The sequence below is a fragment of the Plectropomus leopardus genome, chromosome 21 (genome assembly GCF_008729295.1).
Source record: "Plectropomus leopardus isolate mb chromosome 21, YSFRI_Pleo_2.0, whole genome shotgun sequence".
Classification (NCBI taxonomy): Eukaryota; Metazoa; Chordata; class Actinopteri; order Perciformes; family Serranidae; genus Plectropomus; species Plectropomus leopardus.
The window spans coordinates 17,361,409-17,382,975 of record NC_056483.1 but is presented as its reverse complement, the minus strand read 5'-3'; the positions used below and the strand labels follow the sequence as shown (position 1 = coordinate 17,382,975).

At 38.7% G+C, this 21,567-nt stretch overlaps 1 protein-coding gene across 1 annotated transcript in view; it reads right to left on the bottom strand.

Moving 5' to 3' along the window:
* The window catches only part of LOC121960358 (guanine nucleotide exchange factor VAV3), a 108,061-nt gene that overhangs the window by 28,296 nt on the left and 58,198 nt on the right, over positions 1 to 21,567 (bottom strand). Inside the window, 10 exon segments of the mRNA XM_042510017.1 lie at positions 2,105 to 2,196; positions 4,061 to 4,162; positions 8,994 to 9,103; positions 13,975 to 14,107; positions 15,012 to 15,097; positions 15,197 to 15,283; positions 15,921 to 15,989; positions 19,954 to 20,049; positions 20,339 to 20,438; positions 20,639 to 20,742. Coding sequence (XP_042365951.1) covers positions 2,105 to 2,196; positions 4,061 to 4,162; positions 8,994 to 9,103; positions 13,975 to 14,107; positions 15,012 to 15,097; positions 15,197 to 15,283; positions 15,921 to 15,989; positions 19,954 to 20,049; positions 20,339 to 20,438; positions 20,639 to 20,742 — 979 coding nt within the window.

The following is a 21,567-nucleotide window of genomic DNA, read 5'->3' as shown; positions in this document are numbered from 1 at the left end:
CCTTTGCACGCACACACAAGTACTCCTGTACCTGTACAAACAGAGCGATTGCATAAACACACACACACACACACACAGACACGCGCTTGCTGGCAGAAAGCCACAAATATGTACCATGCACTGCCTATACACAAACACACACACACACACACACACACACACTTCTCTCAGCAGGCCTGTTGTTTCTTAAGTGAACTTTGACCTGTTGCGCAAACACCTGGCGAAGCAGCTGATAACAGAGACAAATTCAGGTAAACAATAGCTTATCTCTGACACACACAAACACACACGTATATAGCCCTATACTGTGGTGCTGTGATTGTGTTTGTGCAGCCCTGCTTGTGTTTTGGCAATATTTGTATTTGCAGACTTTGTGGTGGCTTTCTGAACATTAGAAAAGTAGTGGTAAGCAGAAAAGTGGTGCAAAAAAGAAATTAAAATCCCCCCATTATTCTAACTGGGTAGCTTTTGTCTGTTTTATGTTTGTTTAGATCTTGATTTCAAAAAGGGGAACATTTAAAGTATAAGTAAATAAAACAACACCAGACATATACTGACATAGTCAGTGTATAATTTAAGTATTTCATGTCTGAAAAGGAGTGGGCAGAAGTGATTACTTAATCTGACAACCCCCCCCCCAAACCATCAACATTCCCTTAAATCAACCAAGAATTGAGACAAACCAAGAACAGATCAGTCCAAATAAACACACACACACACACACTACAAACATGCATTAAAAAACAAAGTCTTGCTGTGCCTGTTCCCCTCTGTTCTACCATCTCATATCTCTTCAGTATGTTTTAAATACTTGTTTCAACTTGTTAAATGTTCTACATGTTTTTAATTCCACACCACAGCTTATTTCTGTACTTCTACTTCAAGGTGTTTCCTACTTCTAGTACTACTACTTACTAAGTATGTCACTACAGTATCAGTCCTCACCCCCTGCACATTTTCCTGCACCAGCAAGAGGGTGGATGCAGTGTGGAGTAATGAGAGGGGGAATTCAAACCGACATCCCAGTCCTCACCCGCTCTCCTGCCGCAGGTGTCGCCCAAATCTACTCAGGTACACACAGACCCAGGTGGGCCCTGGCATGCCTCTGCAACCTGCTAGCGCCATGACAGATGCCAGGTCCAACAGGAGCTGGCAGCTTGCCACGGGGAATACAGACAAACACACGCCATTGTGACAAGCACTGTTAACAGTAAAACTTGCACGCTTGCTTGCTTGGTTTGTGCAGAGTTCTATTGCCGTGAGAACACGAGCGTGCACTTTCAAGACCTGAAAGAAGTTCCACAAACAAACAGAAAAGTTGTAGTTTTTTCACCTCTTCACGCTCCCTCTCTCTTGCTCGCTCACTCACACACACACACACACACACACACACACACACACACACACACACAGAGGACATGCTAAGCTGGTTTCTGAAGGCCTTCTTTTCATTCCACATGTCTGAAGTTTTCCCACCATTTCTTTCAGAGCTGTCAGTGCTCCTGCATAGGGAGCTGAGTGACAGATACACAACAGGGGCATAATAAAAAAGTCAGGAGTTTCATAAAACTCCTCAGTAAAACTACTATTAAGCTTTAGGGAGCGGTGCGATGATACACTGTGACATTGCCTTTAAGGTGCTCTGAAGTGTCAAAACCACCCAGGGAAGCAGGGGAGCTTGGAATGAAGATCTGCAATACTGATCGAATACTTGCATGACCTTGGTTTGTAGAAATAGGGGCACTTTAAGTTCTTATTTACTTAAAGAAAAGCCCCTAATTCCCACATTTCAACTTGCTGCAATCCTCTCCAGAATGTCACTGCATAGCTTCGGTTTTAAGTCACAATGCAACACATCTTACCCATAATTAGTCACATGAGACACTCGCACATCAGGTTTTATGTGCGTCGTCTGTCATTATGTTCACACTGCTACAGTGTAAAAGTGCAGTTGTGTTCTTTACATTTGATGTTTCCCTTGGAATCATTGTTTTCAGTGACAAGTTGTTAACTGCAGATTTATTGCAGACCTGATGTGACTCATATGGGGTTGTGTAAGATTGTGAGAGGTTTTATTTGCGTGTGTGAAGCAGTAGTGTGTTACCTGTTTTTCCACAGCTGCCAAAGCGGCCCAGGCATTCTTTATGGGCACCTAAACCACACTTGGAGCACAGGTAGCCCTGGTTAAAGATTCCCCTGCAGACACAGCAACAGGAAGAGTCACCACATGGATTATTTAATAGTATTACATGGAGGTAGCAGTGTATCAATGCATAGATGAGCAAAAAAAACTTAAGTTTGGATGAAGGTTGCAGTCAAAAAATGTACTATTCAAACACTGCAAAGAAGTGTTTTGCAGTTTTTTTTTAAATTAATCTGTAAGAAAGAAGGTCAAAGTTCAGGAGGCAGTGTTATGAAGAAGTAGTGGTCCCGTTTGCGTGCATAGTACATGTAAGGGCAGCTGCAGTAACGACTTAGTAAAACACAAGAGTTTCAATTCAAAAATACACTCTTAGAATGCACTCACATTGTTAACATAATTCTGAGTTTACAGCCCAAATAAAAATGTAGTGACCTGGTGCCAGAACATAGTTAGCAGGGGTCCAACAGACACAGCTTAAAAAAAAAGTAAATGCAAATATAGCCAGGCGAAACGTCAAAGCAGAGCACATATCATACCTTTAAACTATTCCACAACCAAAAAAACTTAATCAGCTCATATCAGATAAATACTGAAAAGAAGAGACTCTAAATTCTTGGTGTAAATGAAGTGCACACACACGCAGGGACTGAAGCAGCAGCGGCGTGGAGTTTTCATTTACATAACCATCTCAGAGGCCCTAATTAAAATGACATGAAAGTAAAGGCTGCTTTGCTCTGCTCTCCAGCTAATTGTCTGTTTAACCTCTTTGAGAAAAACTATCATGGAGTTCACGTGCAGTAGGTACACTGTTATTTTGTGCACAGTTCAGAACTACGGGGTGGGTGTTGCTTTGGGGGAAGAAGTCAGAGCATTGAATTTAAACCATTAGGATGTGAAACCTTTGCAACTCTTACAAAATCACTGAGTGAGTTTAGCCTTAGATTTTTCTTTCAAATTAAAATGTCTAAAAGACACGTTACTGTGTGCATCATGTTTCCTGGTTAATAATCTAACACCTCAACAAGGCATGTGCACTTGTATGTTATCATAAAACATAATAAGACCTCCAACTACCAGTGCAGCAGACTTGATGTAAGAATCTTGCAGCAGGTTTTATAACATAATGTCGTACATCAAAATCACAGAATAACACTTGACTCATTAGATTCCCGATATATGAAGTTGTCTGATATCTGGAGCCTGTTAGATAGGAGGTGGAATTTCTTTTGTGCCTTTTAAAATTAATTCAGTGTTCCTCTACAAGCACCACACACAAAGAGCTCCAGCACAATAGATGTAATGAAATAGTCCATACGACCATTATTATTGAAAGAAAAATTTATGAAAAATCAAGAAAATAGTGATTTGTGGAAAATAATTATACACTGCACTTCAGATATTTCCTTCTGGCATTATTCTTGTTTTCTCTCATATCTTATCCTCTGAAAATGTCAGTGAATTCAGTGCCGGGCTCTGTATATTCACAGTGCAATTATCTTGTCCCCCTTTCCCCAACCATCGCCTTGAAGAAGTGCTCAAGTGTGACAGACATTTTTCTTTACCATCCTCGGTAGGTGAAACCACTCAGTCGTCCCCGCTGTAAGAAAGACCACGAGTCGCAGTCCTCTGGGGTGCCGATACCATTCAGCAAATTCAAAAGAAACTTTGTGTAACTAAGGCACATGTGCAGAAGAAGAGAGGAGTAAAAGGAAAGTGACGAATAGATTGTTAGGGTACACTGGAGAGGAATAGGAAGAGTGGAGGTCTTTCAAAGGAGTCCTGACAGTTGTTTGAGGGGAAAAGGGTTCACGTCTCGTCCTCAGTCTTTATGTTTGACGATAGCCTTGAAGAGGATTTTGTGTTGCCTCCACTGTGCGTGCGTGTGTGTGTGTTTATGAATAATAATGAGCCTCTTACCTTAGCAGCATGTGGCAAGAGTTGCAGGAGGTGATCCTTTCAAAGGTGTGCATATTAAACTCATGGAAGTTGTTAGTTGCGTTCTCAGGACGAATGTTGGATCTAAACAACACACAACACACAACAACTGTTAGATATTAATGAGTTACAAAGAGATTGTATTTGCTGAGGAATATTCTGAAAAGATGGTAGTAATAATATGGCTCTGTTTATGATCTACATTTCTCATTAATATGTATGCATCCATTACAAGTAAATAAGAATAACGTTTGTATCTATGGTCTAAATCACATGACTAATGCTGTACAGCATTATTCATGCTGGTGAGGTGAATAAAGCGGTGAGTGTTTTAATTTTGATGCACTTGCACTTGTCTGCACCTTACTGTGTTTGCAATCTCTTGATTTTACACCAATTTGCTACCAGCACATTAAAAATCAACTTGGAGAAAGTTGAAGCTTGGTATGGAAGAGTAGTCTATGACAGTTAAGTGCCTTTACGTTATTATCCCTACATACTAATGCAGTTCAAGCAGGAGCTTTTCCCCCAAAAGTCTCTCGTTTTTGAATTAGTGGTGCATCTGGAATTTTAATGTGGGCTGTCAAAAAGAATTGCATTCATGAACAGCGATGTCAGAAAAATCAAATCCAGAGGACAAACAATAAACAAAGATTTCGAAAAGATAATGCAAATCTGCTTGTTTCTTGCACCGAAAACGCAGCGTCAGCTAAATGGAAAGAGTTGGAGTGTCCTTGAATGCACCAGTGAGTTTTCAGTACAGTCTCTGCTCATGTACCTGCCTTCTTACATTATGATAATATAACTTGTGGTACGAAATAGAAAATCCTTCCATGATGATCTTAAAAGGGTTCAGCATAAATATTGAAAACAGGTATTGAAAGCTCCCTATATAACACTGACAACATTATACTGTGCTGTTCTATGCCCCAGAACACACCTAATATAAATAATGGAAGACTCAAAATCAGAACGAGCAGGTGGACCAAACTGTACAATAAACACTGATCGCTATTGTAAGTTCTACAGCCTACAGATGAGTGAATGAAAAGAAGCCACTTGTTACCCATTTTGTTACACTTTTCAAAAAGCTTCAGCCTTTGATGACAACATGAATTTCAAAGTACAAAAAAAAAAATTCACTTATAATTGCAGCCAACAAACTCTTCCAAGGCAACAGTAACATTTCACTGATATGGTTCTTTGAAGTGGGAAGGAGAGAATTGCAAATAGACAGGCAAGGTCTGCTTGAAGTGAACATAGAAGTGTTTTTGGCCCCTTGGGACATGGATGAATGTGTGTGTGTGTGTGTGTGTGTGTGTGTGTGTGTGCGCGTGCGTGCGTGTGTGTGTATAAAGAATAACACAGACAGGATTTTCCCAAGTTTGCCTGCAACGCAAAGGCCTGTTTGTTTCAAATTTAAAGGGTCTGTCCTTTGTTTTTCACTGTTGTGATAGCTGGACATGATGACATTGTTGCAGAAGCATTTGCTTAATATGCGCAGGTGCTACTTTTGAAACTCAAATAATTAGTCTGACTGAAGAGCTACGACATGTTCTCTGGAAAATAGGATGCTGAGATGGAAGAAAGTGTCAAAGAAGAAAAAACCCTCAGTGGTGTCCTCCCTTCTGTAGTGGGGTCAACCAATATATCCGCTTTGTAGTGAAGATTGTTGTTAACTATAAATTGCATACCCCTGACAACAAAGAGGGTCCATTTTTTCACACTAAAAGATACTGAATACATTGCTATGGCATGTTTACATCAACAACCAAATCTCATAAAACCCCTTGAACTTCCTTTGACTTTGACAGTGTGTGGCCTCTTCCAGTTCCACTATTTCTCAGTGTGTTTTTAAAGATGTCTGTCACAACTATATAAAGTCCGCTGAGAGGTAGCTGTTAGCTGAATTTTAAGAACTTCAGAGCATCAACATGACTTCATCTGCAGTCAGGATGGAGCGCTCAAGTGCTGCCATTTAATCCTTTGAAATCTGTGCAAATGAGCAACTTAACAAGAAATGACCCAAAAAATAGTAAGAAATAAGTAAAAAGTTACAAGAAAATTACCTGACAAATAGCAAAAATATAAAGGATAAAGGGATAAAACAAAGACAAAAGGAAATTACCTGGTAACATGGAAAAAAATAATAATAATTTAAAGAAATCTGTAACATATAATTTTAAATAAGTATGACAATTAGAACTACAGTTTTCTGGTTATTTCCCCCAGTTTTCTGATAATTTTCTCTCCCTCTCTCTTTTTTCACCTTTTACAAATTTCTTTCACTTTACAGGACATTTCTTGCAAAAATTGCTGATTTCCTTTTCCCCCATGCTTTCAAATCAAACCAATCTGCTCAGCTCGCAGGGGTTCAAATGCTTGTTGAAGGCATCTGAATACAGCACAGGAATCTGATGTCAATCCAGGTTTCAAAGGGTTAAGCGGCAGTTTGTCGGAAGCAGAGCGATGTGTCTACCTACCCCTCATGGCTGCGTCATCTTAGTCAAGCAGCAAACAGTGGAACATAGAAACGGCACATGAGAAAACAACCGTTCACAGATCAGCTATTAAGCATCACTGTGGGAGCGTGCGATTGTCTGCGAACGCAGCTTGTTAATTCAGCCTGAGAAGTTAATCAACCAGAGCCCCTGTTTTCTCACATCATAACACATTTCATGTGCCTAATCCTCTTCTCCACTTCCTACTTGGGCCTGTTGCTTACCTTTATCACTTGAAAATGTTATTTCCTTTTTTTTCTCCTTTTAATTATTCTCTTTTTTTCTCCAGTTTTTAGTTTTCACTGTGATCGCACCTGCTCAAGATCCCCACTGCTCTTAACTACTTGTCACTGATGTCACTGGCAGTTCATCCAGAGATCCAGAAACAGGCATCTCAGCTCGAGATGCAGGAGGATGTTGATTTTATCCTTTTATTAAAAATCTCTAGTAATTGTCATCCACGTCAGATATAATGGATAGGATGAGTTATTTCCAATGCAATAGATACATTTAAAAAGAAAAGTCAAAATCAAAGCAGCTGAGGCCCAGATAAAATTGGCCTCGACTTGATCCTAGATTCCCCAAAATGCAACTCGACAGCATCTTTTGTTAGACTCCCTATGCCCAACAAAGGCACAAATCCTTAAAACTCAACACCTTTGATTTGTAATAAAGACTGCTGTTAAAAAAAAATTGTAGCCTGCGGGACCAAGCTGGTGTAACCCTGACAACATCACCATGACATCATCATGGTTGATTTTTTTAGACTTTAAAAATCTTCTCCAGGGCCACAAAAGAGACTACACCACTGTCTGCAACTGTTGTATTATTTGTAAGCGTGAACTATTCTGCTTCAATCTTACTGGTGCCAGTTTGGTAAAACAAATTCCTGTACACATCTTGGTCGTGATAAACCAAGCAATTCTAATCTCACTGAACTGCAGCTGTTTTCATGGTTTGAAATGAAAGAACTGAGTCCTGTCTGAGGAGCAAGACACACAGAATCTGTGGTGGTGTTGCCTTTTTTTCTGTTGTTTTTTTGCATCTTTTTGATAGTTGTTGTGCATTTTTTTGTATTGTAGTATCTCTTTGTTGAAATTTTTGTGGCATTTGTGTCTCTTAAGCCCATTTTAGATCATGCTAGAGGACTGCTACCAAGTCCCTTCTTTATGCCTGCTTTGCATTTTTACACAGAACCCAACAACAGCAACGTGATTTTAGATGGCATGCCAGCATCGCGAAAGCAAAAGAGCCATGACATTTAACACAACAGTGTCTGCCTCTTGTGTGACATAACATATGCAATGGCAGCCCTTTCTTAACGTTTCCCAAATATGTGGACATTTTCTGTGGCTGTTCTTTTTTTTAAGTTAGCCACTAACCACTGGAAGCTACTTTTTAAATTTCCTTGCTAGTGGGGCTGCACAAATAACATGTAATTTAATGTCAGGTCAGTTCTGCCAATGGTCCGTCCTGCCAGGCCTTTATCTTACACAGACCCTTAATTCTGCGTTGTTATTATCTCTGTTACTGACAACTCCTGTCCCCTAATCTGGGATCAAACCTTTTATACAAAACGGCAAGGTGGACTAACAGAGCAATATTCCCGCCTCAAACAGGCAGTGTAAAAAAAAACTTTAATTGTTCCTTTGCATCTCTGTGTAGGTGTAATATGTCTCTTTCATTATTTCTTTGTCATTGTTTTGAGCCTCTTCTTGCTCGGTATATGTTATTTGAGGGACATTTACAAGTGAAGGCAAGCGGGGTCCCTGACATTTTGGGCCCCTGGGCCTTTCCCGGGTAGGCCCCTACAGTTACTCATCCATGGTTTAAACTTCTTTACCCTTTGTTTTATTAGACTCATTAAAACCATTTATAGTTTACACCGTTTTTTCTAATCTACTACTACAATTATTTTTTACTCAATACAACTTGTTTGGCCTTAATGTGTCAGTGCTGTGGTTGGTGGGGTTTTCTTTCACACAATTAATCAGTCATTTGTATTTCTTCCCTCTTCAAGTGAAATACTAAAGTCCCATTTGTCACTCTTGGCTCCAGTTAAGTCAGTCAGTTAAAGTGAATCTGTATCTAGTTCAGGATGCTGACTGGTTGCTGCAGTTTAACTACAAACACCTGGAGGTGAAATTCACATAACCAGTAGTGTCCTGTGAGTATAAAGTCCTAAATGTTGAAATACTGGCTTCAAAATGCCATTTGTGTGCATTTACAGGGCTTCTGCTTTTAAAAGGAAGTGCAACTTAAAATCTGCTCATCTTTCTGTCTCCAGCCTCATAAATCATCAAGTAGCCTAACTTGAGTAACAGGACAGGCAACGTGCGTTTCGATGCTGTGACAAAATGCAGCTGAGACAAAGGGACACACACTCTGTGATGTACGAATGCACACACACTCACATGGCCATGCCAAACTGCTCCAGCCACTTCTTTTTCAGCTCTTTGGTCTTGAAGAAGAATTCAAAGCCGTTCTGGCCCTGGTTATGAGTGAGGTAGAATCCGTAGGACCACTGCAACAGGGCAGAAAAACACACGCATTTGAGAATATAAAACAACAGTGAATAAATAAATTGAGGGTTTGAGTGAAAGACAAATGGAGCAGGAGGGGGCAGGAGCTGGAGGAGACAGGATGCAGGGAGACAGATGGAGACAAAGAGATGCAAAATGAAAGAGGGATGCCTCGGGGAGAGCAAACACAAAGACTGAGGGGTTGGAGGGGCGGCAGAACTGACAGACAGAGACAAAACAGAGAGGAAGAGCATGAAGGGGAACAGGAAAAAGAGTGTGAGCTCGCTGTGCCACATAACTGCTGGGCATCAGACAGCATGCACAGACCCAAGTAGTGAGTGAGCCTGTAATCAGCGACCATTACTCACTTCAAAGGCTAAATTTTAGTCTATTAGCCTCTGTGTCAACACATGCCTCTGTTTTTTTTAGATGGCATCACTAAACAGATGCTTTGGAGATGCACTTTTTATGGCTCCTCGGTGGGGTTTTGAACCTCCAGCATTCAGCTCTGAAGGCTAAAAACATGGCAAGCTCACAGTGCTGTCAGAGAAGCGCAAAGGCTCATCTTTTCTATTGAAAGAAAAGAGAAAAGGAAAGCAGGGCTCCATAGAGGCATTCCCAGTGGACACCAAGTCTTAACGTTCAGCAAAGATATCTCTAGCAACCAATTTGTAAAGAGAAGAAGAGGGTGTTTGTCTGTCTCCCTGTCTGTCAGTTTAGGTCGTTTTTGCTTGGTTTATCTTTGAAATTTAAAAGGATAGCACATCCAGACTGATGAAAGAAACAGTTTCTTTGTTGGTCGTCCTAAAATATAATTACTCTGACCATTGCCCACATATTTTATCATGCGGGTCAATGTGCCCAAGTGAATTTTGTTTTTTTCCCACATCAAACCTGCAAATACAAGACTTTCCTCCCTGTTTGTACCAGCATCTTATTGCAATCCATATTTATGTTGTTGTTATTGGTGAGTTATTTTGACATATGTAGGTAAACCCCTGTATCATCATCAGTTGTCTTGTGGTGCATTCAAATGCCTTTCACAAGCTACTAAACCCTTTGAACCTTGACCAGATGGGTTAGATTTCTTTCTAAATCATGGGGCAAAAAGTAAGTGACAAACTTGCTAAAAGATGTCCCACAAATTGCATTATTGCATTGCATAGTGAAAAAATGGAGAAAACAATAACCTAAAATTTACTTTAAACAAAAGAGGGGAGGTTTATTCAAAAAGTTCCAAGAAATAGGAAAAGAAATCTTTATTTCTATTGATTTTATGTCTAAAATTATGTTACAGAAAAAATTGTGAAATATATGAAAATTAATACATTTCTATATATTTTTAAATTTCCATCTCTTTTGAGGACATTCACTTGTTTTTGTCTTTTACTTTTTTGTGCTTATTTTCAGGTAATTTTCTTGTAACTTTTTTTTTTCTACTAATTTCCAGCTAAGTTCTCCGCACATCTTTGGAAGAAAGCCAATATGCTCAGGTTTTAGAGGGTTAACTAAAGGCTCATTTATACTTTACATTAGATATATGTACAGACACAGACAGAGCCTGTCCATAGTCTGGGCTCATGGCATCCAACTTTGTACATGTTTTCTGAAAGTTTATAAATACAAACGAAACAGAGTTGTACCACATGAAATGGTGAGGGTAGTGTAAAGTGGTTCAAGTGAGACACAACCTTAGGAAATGACAAGGACATATTAAAAAGGAAATATAGTGAAAATAATTTGCGAACGTCGCCTCAACATCCACCTAAACAACATTAATATTAATATAGTGTCATGTTTCCCTCCACCTGCCGAATGTAAGTTTAACATTAACGTTCCTTTTTAGCTCTGTTTTTGGTCTCCTCCAGACTCTGGTGGGAAGATCTAGCCTTTAGGCTGCCTTATGCTCTGCATGTTGACCAGCTAGTTGATAACTTTGGCTGCTCTCACAGCATTGTTATTGTTGGACAAAGTGAACCAAAACCAAAAGTAAGGTTGTGCACCTAAAAAACAAAACAATAATAACCTGTAGGGCAGTAAACTACTGAATTTAGCTGTGTCAAACTGCAGAGTCAGGTGATGGTTATCTGTTGGTTTGTGACACTTTACACATGACTTTTAATTTGATCTTTTGTAATTTCTATTATTATTATGGCTTGAAATACACATGAAGCTTTAACTTTACCACTTCACTTATACTTTAGCACGAAAAATGGCTCCACATCAGTCCAGTGGTCACACAAAGCTTTCCTACTGCTGCATACAATGATTAGACTTTAAGGTTATTTGGTTTTACCTCCAGATGACTTGAATGTAAATGTGATTATTTGGCTTCTATGATGAAGGTTGTTATTGCTGCTTCCTCCAGACAGCCACCATCATCTTTGGCATTTCCATAATAAATATGTAATCAAACAAATGGCATCAAATCCATCATGTCAGAGGTGACTGATACTGAGGTGGCTGAGATTTCATAGGAAAAAAAATTACTCTACGAGCCCATATGGGTCGAAGCCTACTAATGTCTGCTATTTACAACATCATTATTACCGAAATCATTGTTTCCTGGCACGCCTTAGATATCATCCCTCATTATGATTGGCAATATTTTTCACCACTTGGCACTTAGTATTCACTGTGTGTATGTGTGTGTGTAGTCAGGCCCAAAGCGAGGTTTAATGATAACACCATCTGGGAGGAGGCAGACTGTTCTCGTCTGACACTCTCAGTATTATGCTGCTGAATGAACAAGACAATGTAAAACATGTGCTGCAACAAGCATGTATCAAATTATTTAAGACTCTTTTCTGGTGATTATTTTGTTGTTTGTGTTATGAGCTGAAACGATTTTTGCACGAGGTTCATTTTCTCAGCACCATAGGGAGATTTTGAGAACAAAAGGCAGCAGTGGGGTATAGATGTTGGTACAGGTGCTTATAAAATACAGTCAGGAAGCAAGTCGATTTTTACTGAATTTTATGAAGCTGCGTTTATCTGATAAATTGTTATGGCTTCTCATTATGCTGAAGTAGCGCTGTTAATTGGTTTGTCAGGAGTCCAACATGGTATCTGAGCTTTGCTGACTAAGTCATAAAGATGCAATAATGGACTCAACAGTGCAAGACTTCCTTCCATTATAGCTGATTGGTTGTTTTATGAAATGTTTGTTTTGTTCTTTTAATTTTACAGAATGCAAAGGAGTATATTCTATTATTTTTTTCACTTTTACATGTTTTTTTTAAAAAAGCAACATTGACAGTAGAGGGTACACTCGCTACTCTGTTCTGGGCCTGTTAGGATGGACATGGCTTAAAGCACTGAGTGAGATTAAATGTCATCAAAAGCTGTTTTAGCTGTTGGAAAATCATTGTAAATCACATCTTAAAGTGAGTTATTGCTTTTTGGAAATGGTGATAACATGCCATAAAATTAAAAGCTAAATGCTCGAGAAACATTTTTCTTTTCAGTCTGTGGCCTGAATCAGTGTGGATTCAGTGTGACCCGGAGAAGCAGAAGCTTCTTCATTCTAGGTAAAAACAATAAAATTAGACGTGTGATTCACACTTTCCTCTCAGCTGTGATGTATCTGTGGACTAACAAGTGTTAACTGCAGATATACACTTTTTAGCTGCCAGAGGTAGTGAGACATTTTGTCATGGGATTCAGATTCAACACGTTTCACTGCTGTGAGTCCTCATGTCAGCACAATATGAAAGTGGAGAAACAGGTTCTAATATTTTGTGCAAATATGAACAATAAATGCAGTCTGCAAGCCTGGCAGAAACAAACTCCCTGTTTTGTTTCATTTTGACTTCAGCTTGATTTAATTGAGGCTAATGTTGCTGCATGTCTGAGGTAAAAACATCATCACTGTGGCAGCGCCAAAAGCGGAATTGAGTTACTTTCTTGGAACGGAAAGGGAGATGTTCACAAAGGGAAGTGCTGATGCCAAAAAAAAAGGTGAAATGACTGAAAGATGTGCCAATATCTTTTCCAAGGTGATGGCCCAAACTCAAACATGAAAAGCGTGTAACTTGGCATGTACTACATGCTGAAGGAAAGTTTACCTTGGAGCTACTCATGTGCAGTCTAGTCATGTTTTACAATACAATCAACACATATAATACATGAACAGTTATATGCCAAAGCCTTGATTTTCTTTTCTGTTTGAAATCTTTTTCTGTCATATCATACATGTATTAGTGTAGTTTTTCCTATCTGGAATGCACCTCTCTATACACCAGGGAGACCCATTTATCAGATAAAATGAATAAACAAGGCAAATCTAGTTGCAGCATCCCTGCATCAGGTGTTTTTATAGAATTTGAGGACCTTGGTGGATTAGCTTGGACCTCTTGTGGAAGATTTGAAAAACAAGCTCAATTTTATGTTTTTTTAATGCACTCTGGCACCTTACTGACATACAAAGTACAAAAAAATCCCAATGTGAGTCACTTCTTTTTCACTGAGAATTAGAAATGGGTGGTGGGCCAACCCAGCACCCTGTGGAGGGCAACATGTGGCCCACAGGCTGTAAGTTTACTGCTACATGCTATGACCTGTAAAATTACAACTTTGTGTGCGAGAAACTCTGCTGATAATCATTCATACGGGTGAAACTAATAACACAAATTAGTTGTGGCTGTGATCAACAGACACAGCTAAATATAGCAGAGCAATATCTCTGAATACTCTCAGTGACACAGCTGAAACTGAGCCATAATTAATTTCTACATTTGCGCTTTCAAGATAAAATGTCTACAGTGACAAAAAGTCTATTGAAAGCTGAGACTGTCCCCAAAAATCAACCCCATAGATCTTTGTACAACAGCTTATTGTGACCAGCTTATATGTTCTATCCGTGTTTGCAGACCTTTCGGTTCTCCTTGTCCGAAGTGGGGTTGTTGGTGATCTTGAAGAGGTGTAGGTCGATCACTTCTTTCATCTCATAGTTGTCTCCTCGCCGCTTGCAAACAATCACCGCGGCGTCAAACAAGAAGATGTGCCTGCAGTTCAAAGAGTCAAAGTCATTGAAGGCGTAAATTTTTGTTACTCTAAAACAACAAAAAAAGCTTCATCGTTCCAGCTTCTCATATAAACTGTATGTTTTTTTTATTTTCCTGTAGCACCATAACTGGTACTCCGAAAAATCACATTTGCTTGTTTAAGTTTATTTTACAGTATGTCAGTTTCGCCACTACAAAAGGTCTTCTTACAAACTTTTTTGGTGGCACCTCTTCAGTTTGGCCATGTGCCAGAATTTTTGCACAAGACAGAAAACCTGCCCTTATATATTGTTTAGAGGATGTAAACTGTGCTAGTAAGTGACTTATGACCAAGTGGGATTTATCCTTGTGTTGGATCAGGGCCGATTTGGATGGTTAAGAATGTTTGGTGCACCTGGAGTTGACTTCTCTGACATTTTCTCTTACCAAAAAATTAAGAAAAAAAATATAAGAAATTTAAGAGAATGTTGCTGCATGTGGCCCATTGTGTCAAAAAAAGCTACAATATGCATTCCTTCTAACATAGTTATTAAAAACAAATAATAATTATAAAAAAAAAACATTGTCAGCCTGTATTTGTCTGGATTTTGTGTGGTCATCACTTAATACCCCAGTTGTCTCAAATTGGACAGAGTTTGAGACAGTTCTTAGTTGTATTCTGTGCGTCAGTTAACTCAGTTTAACACAGTTCCTGTGACTGATTGATAGGTTAATAATGATTAGATAAAAATAGCTACTTAATGTATTACTGTGTCTTCACATACAAGAGACACACGTTTACTTTCTAACCGCACTGTGGCTAATAGCAGCACACACTGGCAGTTTTCCAACCACAGAACCTGATTCTACTTATGCTGCCGTAAGTCAGTCTTTACTCAACCAGTATGTCGACCTGACATCTCACCTGTCCTGTTTAGCTCGTTTGTCCACTGAGGCCACCCGTACCTCCCCATCACCTTTGGGTCTGCCATAGATACTCAGGCGCTGATTCTACAGAAAAGGGGACAAAGAAAGATTGGGGATTGTGATTGTGAAGAACTGTGAAAATGAGATCAGTATCTAATTATTTGGAAGAAACAGGTGGCTTACCAGGTTTTCAATGGATCTCTGATACTGATCTATTTCTCGGAGCGTCTCATTGTCTCGCTTGACTTCGTTGACGTACTGAGCCAAGTCCTGTAAACAAATCAGAAAACAAAGTCTTTCCTTTTTCCTTTCAATTTTCTTCCAATTATGTGCTCAGGTTTTCTGTCTTTTTGCACTGTTTTCCTCTCCTTCAAAAGTCACCACTGCTGATGCAGGCTTGTAAACTCCACTGGGACACTGTATACTGACATTGGACAAGTGAGCAGCCTTTGAGAGTTATGAAATGAGCAGGACTTATAAATGCTGTATTTATTGGAAGACTCATTTATTTTGTGTAGTCAATGGTTGTTGGCAAGCAATGATTTGCAATGAAGTGCTATATAATCCCTTTCTTTGACCTGATCATGTAAGTGCGTGAGTCGACAAAAGCTGTGTTGAGACATTATTAATGATGTTGGTTATTACAGTTAATGATTAACAGCATCTAAATGAATAGATGACTTTAGTTAAGTTAACCAACAATCCAAAAAGCAATAATGCATTCCAATAAAGGCTCAAAACTATTTTCCTCTGCATATACCTCTGTATATGAACCCAAAAATCCTGTCTTCTTCTCATTTCTTAGTAGATACACTTGTCTTCACGTGTATTATTCACTTTTCTTCCTGGATAATGGGAATGTGTGGAAATTAAAAAAAAAAAAAAACTGGATAAACTGATGATATACCTTCATTGCATCCAAGGCTGTCCGCAGATTGCTCTTGTCAGTGGCATCGTGAGTGTGTTTCACCAGCTCCTAGTGGACAGAAACAAATCACACACACACAAAATATAAGTGCGATAGCAGTCCATGTTGTAAAACTGATTTAAAGCATTATATAGCTAAAGGTTGACATTGTACAAGTGAAAGCAAGGCTATCTGTGAATCATAAACCAAAAAAATTAAAAATAAAAATGCATTCATTGCTATCCTGCTGCTAACATGGACTACAGCCACATTCCACACATGAGAAAGTAATGCTCTGGCTCTAGATATGAAATGAAAAAGGTTACTGCAAAAAAAGAATCCGGTCCTGAAATAAATCAGATATAGTGTGTGTGCGTGTGTGTGTGTGCACTCATCTATTGCAGGTGTGACTCTGTGTGAATGTGCGTGTATCTGAAATTGCTTGCCAGTGCCTGGCTGCAGCGTAAACAAGACATCTAGACCTCAGCAGTGGAGGATAAGGAAGGATGCCATGCATGTCCTTCATACAGGGGCCTGTGCAAACTGTGTCCATACACACACACACACACACAAACACACACACAGATACACAAACTGAGCCGCTAAGGGAGATATATATGTCTGCTTGGCACCGCTCAAATCCCTGGTGTCAGTCAAGCTCAACCTGGGCATTATTATCACTAGCAAGACGACAGAGTCCTATTTATCAAGCCTTGCTCCCACCTCCACACATCCACAGAGATACAGAGGAAGGGAGTGGTCACACTGATAGCCGGCACCATACATGATGGACTCATTGAGGGAATCGTGTTGCGGTGTGTTCAGCAGGGAAGAGAAATGATGAGCGGAGGCAGTGAGGAAGAAAAGAGAGAAAGATTGATGACAAAAAAAGAAAGAAAGCGAGAAGCAGCAAGAGAGAGGAACTCGGGGAGCGGGAGGAAGTGACGAGACATTTATTGTAGAGATTCCGGCTGTCACTGTGCAGGAAAGTAACCCAGCAGATGCTTTATTTATTTGGATCTAGCTATCGCCTGGCTATGCCGCAGGGATCTTGGCCCAGAGCATGAAATCACATTGTTGCGACAGGTTGTTTTTTTTTCTTTTGGTGGGACATTTGTGTTGGATGTAAACATGATTGGGGCATGATTGCAAGCCTAATTTAGGGCTTTTTATTGAAAATCCTTACAGAATCAGGTTTTCTGTACATAAATATCAAAACTCCCATTAAATACCTTTTAATGCCTGTAAGGATTAACAGATAACATATGTAATACATGCTGTTCTGCAAACCAAATTTGTCCCTCTCAAACAGGTTTTTGCATGGAAGCAAAGATAGGCCATAATAATTGGAATTTTATTAAGAACTGAAAACCTAATTCTAAATTTGAGCTATTAACCAAAAAAACAGAATTAAGAAATAAAACATGACACTCTAAGCCCTCTTTATGGATGACAAGGAGGAAGAGGTGCTCCTGTCACCTACACAACCACACAAGCACACACACGCACGCACGCACGCACATGAATACACATGATTTACCCTGAAGAAATGTAACTTTATAAAGCTATATAATGGAGCTATATTTAAAAAAAGAATTTTAACGTAACAGCATTAAAATCATGAAAACATAAATGAACATTTGGGAACACTATATGTCCTGCATAGTCAAAATGCATCAATGAAGAAAAGTCCTTTGAGACATTTTCATTAAAATGTTTTCATCTGCAGCAATTTGTCTTCCTGACTTTGTGCACAGTTTCCTCAGCCTCAGCTCAGCTTCACATCCAGATTCTCACCACTTCACAATACTTCTCCTCCACCTCTCTGTCTGTCTTTAGTTGTTTGTCTTGTTCTACCTGCTGCTCTCTCTTTCAGTCCTCACTTCACTTTATCTATTTTCTCTCTCCTCCTCCTTGATTGTCTCGATCAGATGACTATTATGTGCGGGTCATTTCAGACTGAGAGCCATAAAGAAGCTACAGAAATAGACGCGAGGAGTCTCACAGCCTGAAGGACGAAGGCAGGGGACGGGAGGCATACGTGGTGAACAGCACCACCTAGTGACAGGGAGTCATCTTGTGCTCATAATGTCTGACTGACAATGATCAGAGCCGCTGATGAATTCAAAAGTCCCTGATGGGGTTTTGTCACTTACTGACAGCCATCTATAAAGTCAGTGAAGACTTTTAACTGGAAGTTTCTGTCCGGCTTTGATCATTTAAAAACACAGTGATTGATATTATATCCAGCTGTGAAGTGTGAGTTTTGATGGAAATACAAAGTGAAGTATAACTGAGTATTTTTCTCTCAGCCACTGTGCAGAAGCAGTTGGTGTAATCATCAGTGAAAAAGACAAAAGTATTATAAGAAAAATATACTTTCAGTATCAAAAGTAAGGCTGTGTTACATGACTTATTGGATTGCAATATTACATCATGTTTTTTGGCATTTTAATGTTTTGATAGTTTGAAGTATTTCCTATTTTAATTACTTTATACTCTGTTGGGTAATTTTAATGATTAATTGATCAAATACTTTGTGTGTAAAATCTACAATAACCCTAAAGTTAAGGAGGGACAGATGACATTTTTTTTTCAATTATTATTTTGAAGGCAATTGTTACGGGTGAAGATTTTTGCCTGTTTCCTGTGTTCTTTTTTTGTGTGCTTCTCGAGGTACCACCCTCTCCTCCTCCTCACTGTGCAAAGAGTGACTGAGCACACCTGTGCTTAATCTCCTGACTAAGCACAGGTGATGCATGATTAGCAGCATGCAGCATATAGGGACTGGAAAAGCCAGACGTCAGAGCTAGTGAGCCAGTGTGTCAGTGTGTGTTTTGTGCGTCAGATTTCAGACCAAAGAAACTAGTTGTAGCGCACAGAATCAGTGTTCTTTACTCATGTTTTGAAGAGGGTGGTTAGTTTTTTGTTTATTTACTGAGTTAGTCATTATTGTTGCATTTAGTGTTACTTTCTTTAAGAGAAAGTAGTATTTTTGTTACATTTTTCAAGACCTTTTTTGTACACCTTTAGTGCCTTGTTTTTTGCAAATATGTCACTTTTTTTGTTATGCACCCATTTCTACTTTCCTTTTTCTTTTTTCCCTAGTTTCATTATTATTGTTGCTCCCCTAATCCCCTGAGCCTGATTGGGGAACACAAAAGCAGTAGAGCTTAATAGAAGTGACAATGCAACTTGCTTGCACCGAAAACATGAAGCAAAACCACTGATATGGTTGATGTTCGGCAATTTTCTTTTCATTCCTTTTTTGTTTTTGTCTAAAACCTTCTTAAATTCTCTTTATCCAATATGCATGGTATCCTTTTTTTAGTACAAACTCAATTATAAATCTGCCATTTCATTTTACAAATTAAGCAAAGTATAAAACAGCCAGAGAACTAAAACTCAAGAAAAATAACTCAAAGGTCTACAGAAATGTACAAATCTTCAGTGATAATCACTCATAATATAAATAGAATAAATATAATTAATTAATATAATTTTTAATATAATAAATTGTTTTGTTTTTTTTTCATTTAAAGCCCCTCTATGCCTGTAAATCATAGGAAATATTGATGATTCAAAGCACTTGTAATGTGCTTTTCTATTATTTTTGACCACTCAAAGTGCTTTCACACTTCAAGTCAAATTCACCCATTCACACACACACATTCATTAAGTGGTAGCTATGGTACCATACAAGATGCCAGTTGCTGCCAGTTTTTAACCATTCACACGCACTCACACACTGTTAGAACAGCCATCAGGAGTAATTTTGGGTTCAGTATCTTGCTAAAGGATACTTCAACATGTTGACTGGAGCAGCCAGGGACTGAACCACGTACAAATCAAAACTCAATTTGTCCTTAAAAGAAGATATATATACATATATATATATATATATATATATATATATATATATATATATATAAGAAAACATACAGAGTGTATTCAAAGATGAACAGGATTTCCACACCATGATGACATGATGAAAGTAAAACAGAAATATTAAGGTTAGGTTGAAGCATTGTACCTGCAGGAGGAGGTGATACTTCAAAACTCGCTGCATAGGAACCACTAGCAGATCTCTCAGTGTGAACTTGCCATAGTTGGCTCTCTTTGAACACTCCTGGAACAAGACAACAAAAAAAATCTTTCTTTAATTTTATTTTTACTTTCTAGAAATGAGTCCAAAGGAAGTAGAAGTGTTAATGACCAAAAGTTATCAGAGCAAACTATCAGAGCTTAATAGAAAACTTTACAATCATTTATGCTGTCAGCTGTGGTGTCGTCACCTGCAATGCCTCAGGTACACACTTGAGGGCATTCTATGACCGTTCTGAGGTGATTATGAGAAATGAACATTTGTCATTTTAGCTCTATATAATAATTTAGTGACACTGAAAAAAAAAAATCACCTCTAGCTTCATGCGTACGTCCTCTCTCTCTTTGCAAATGTCATCCAAAGTGGTGATGGCTGTTTCCACATGGCTGCAGTATTTCCCATAAATCAACAACCTGCGACAGATCAAATGCATGCAGCAAAAGGATTGGGGAGGAAACCAGCATGCTTTTCTGTAAACAGAGTCTGAGACTTCAAAGGACAGTTTATAATGACTTTTATATAAATAATTTATTCTAAGTGCTTTAAAGAAAATTTAAGAGTTTATGTACACACTAAAGGAGAATAAATGGAGTTTGTAGAATTTGTGGTTTACCTCTCTTTGAAAGTAATGAAGATCTGGTAAAGGTTCTGGGCACTTCTGTGGTGGACTGAGTCTTGGATTTCCAGCAGTAAACATTTGTGAACTTTAACCAGGTCCTGAAACACGACAGCAATGATCCTTTAATATTAATTTACATCAAAAGTAATGATTATTTGTCTTTATAAATAAGTCTGTAGAAGATTTTCTCTGATCACTTGTTCCATGAAAATTAAAAAATGCCAAGCTCATTACAATTTTTGACAGCTAAGCCATCAAATTGCTTGTTTTGTGTGATAAGCAGCCCAAAGCCTAAATAGAATTGGTGTATTAACACATACAAAAAACCATAAGCAGCAAGTCCTTGTAAATGAGAACCTGGAATTAGGAAATGACAGTTGACAGTTGTTCATGAACTAATCAATTAAGTATTTCAGCTTAACTTTCATTTGAAAGTAAATATTTTGACAGTGGCAAATGACACATTAAATCAATCTGAGTAATGGTAATGTGTAAATATTCCTTTTGACAGGTAAACAGTATAGCATACTTAACTTGATACCTAGACAGCATAAAATATGATTTTTCTGACTAATATGATCCCCTCTGAGCTGTGCTAACAGCTTGGCGTAGTGGATGGCAATGTCAGTTGGGCTGTCTATACATGAGGTTGATGTGTGGTTTTGATTAAAATATCCCCATGTTAAATATAATGCAGACATTCATGTCTCCCTCAGGATGAATTGTAATAATTTCGGTCATTCCCTGACTTTAGTTTAAGACAAAATACCTGAAGAGCTGATCATATTTCCATTAGCCTAAACTTTAGTCTACTTTGTTTTCTGATCACTAATATGGCAAATCTTACCTACTAAACATGAGTATGCTAGCACTGTCATTGTAAGCAAGCATAGACAGCATAAAAAAGTAAACATAGCCATAGT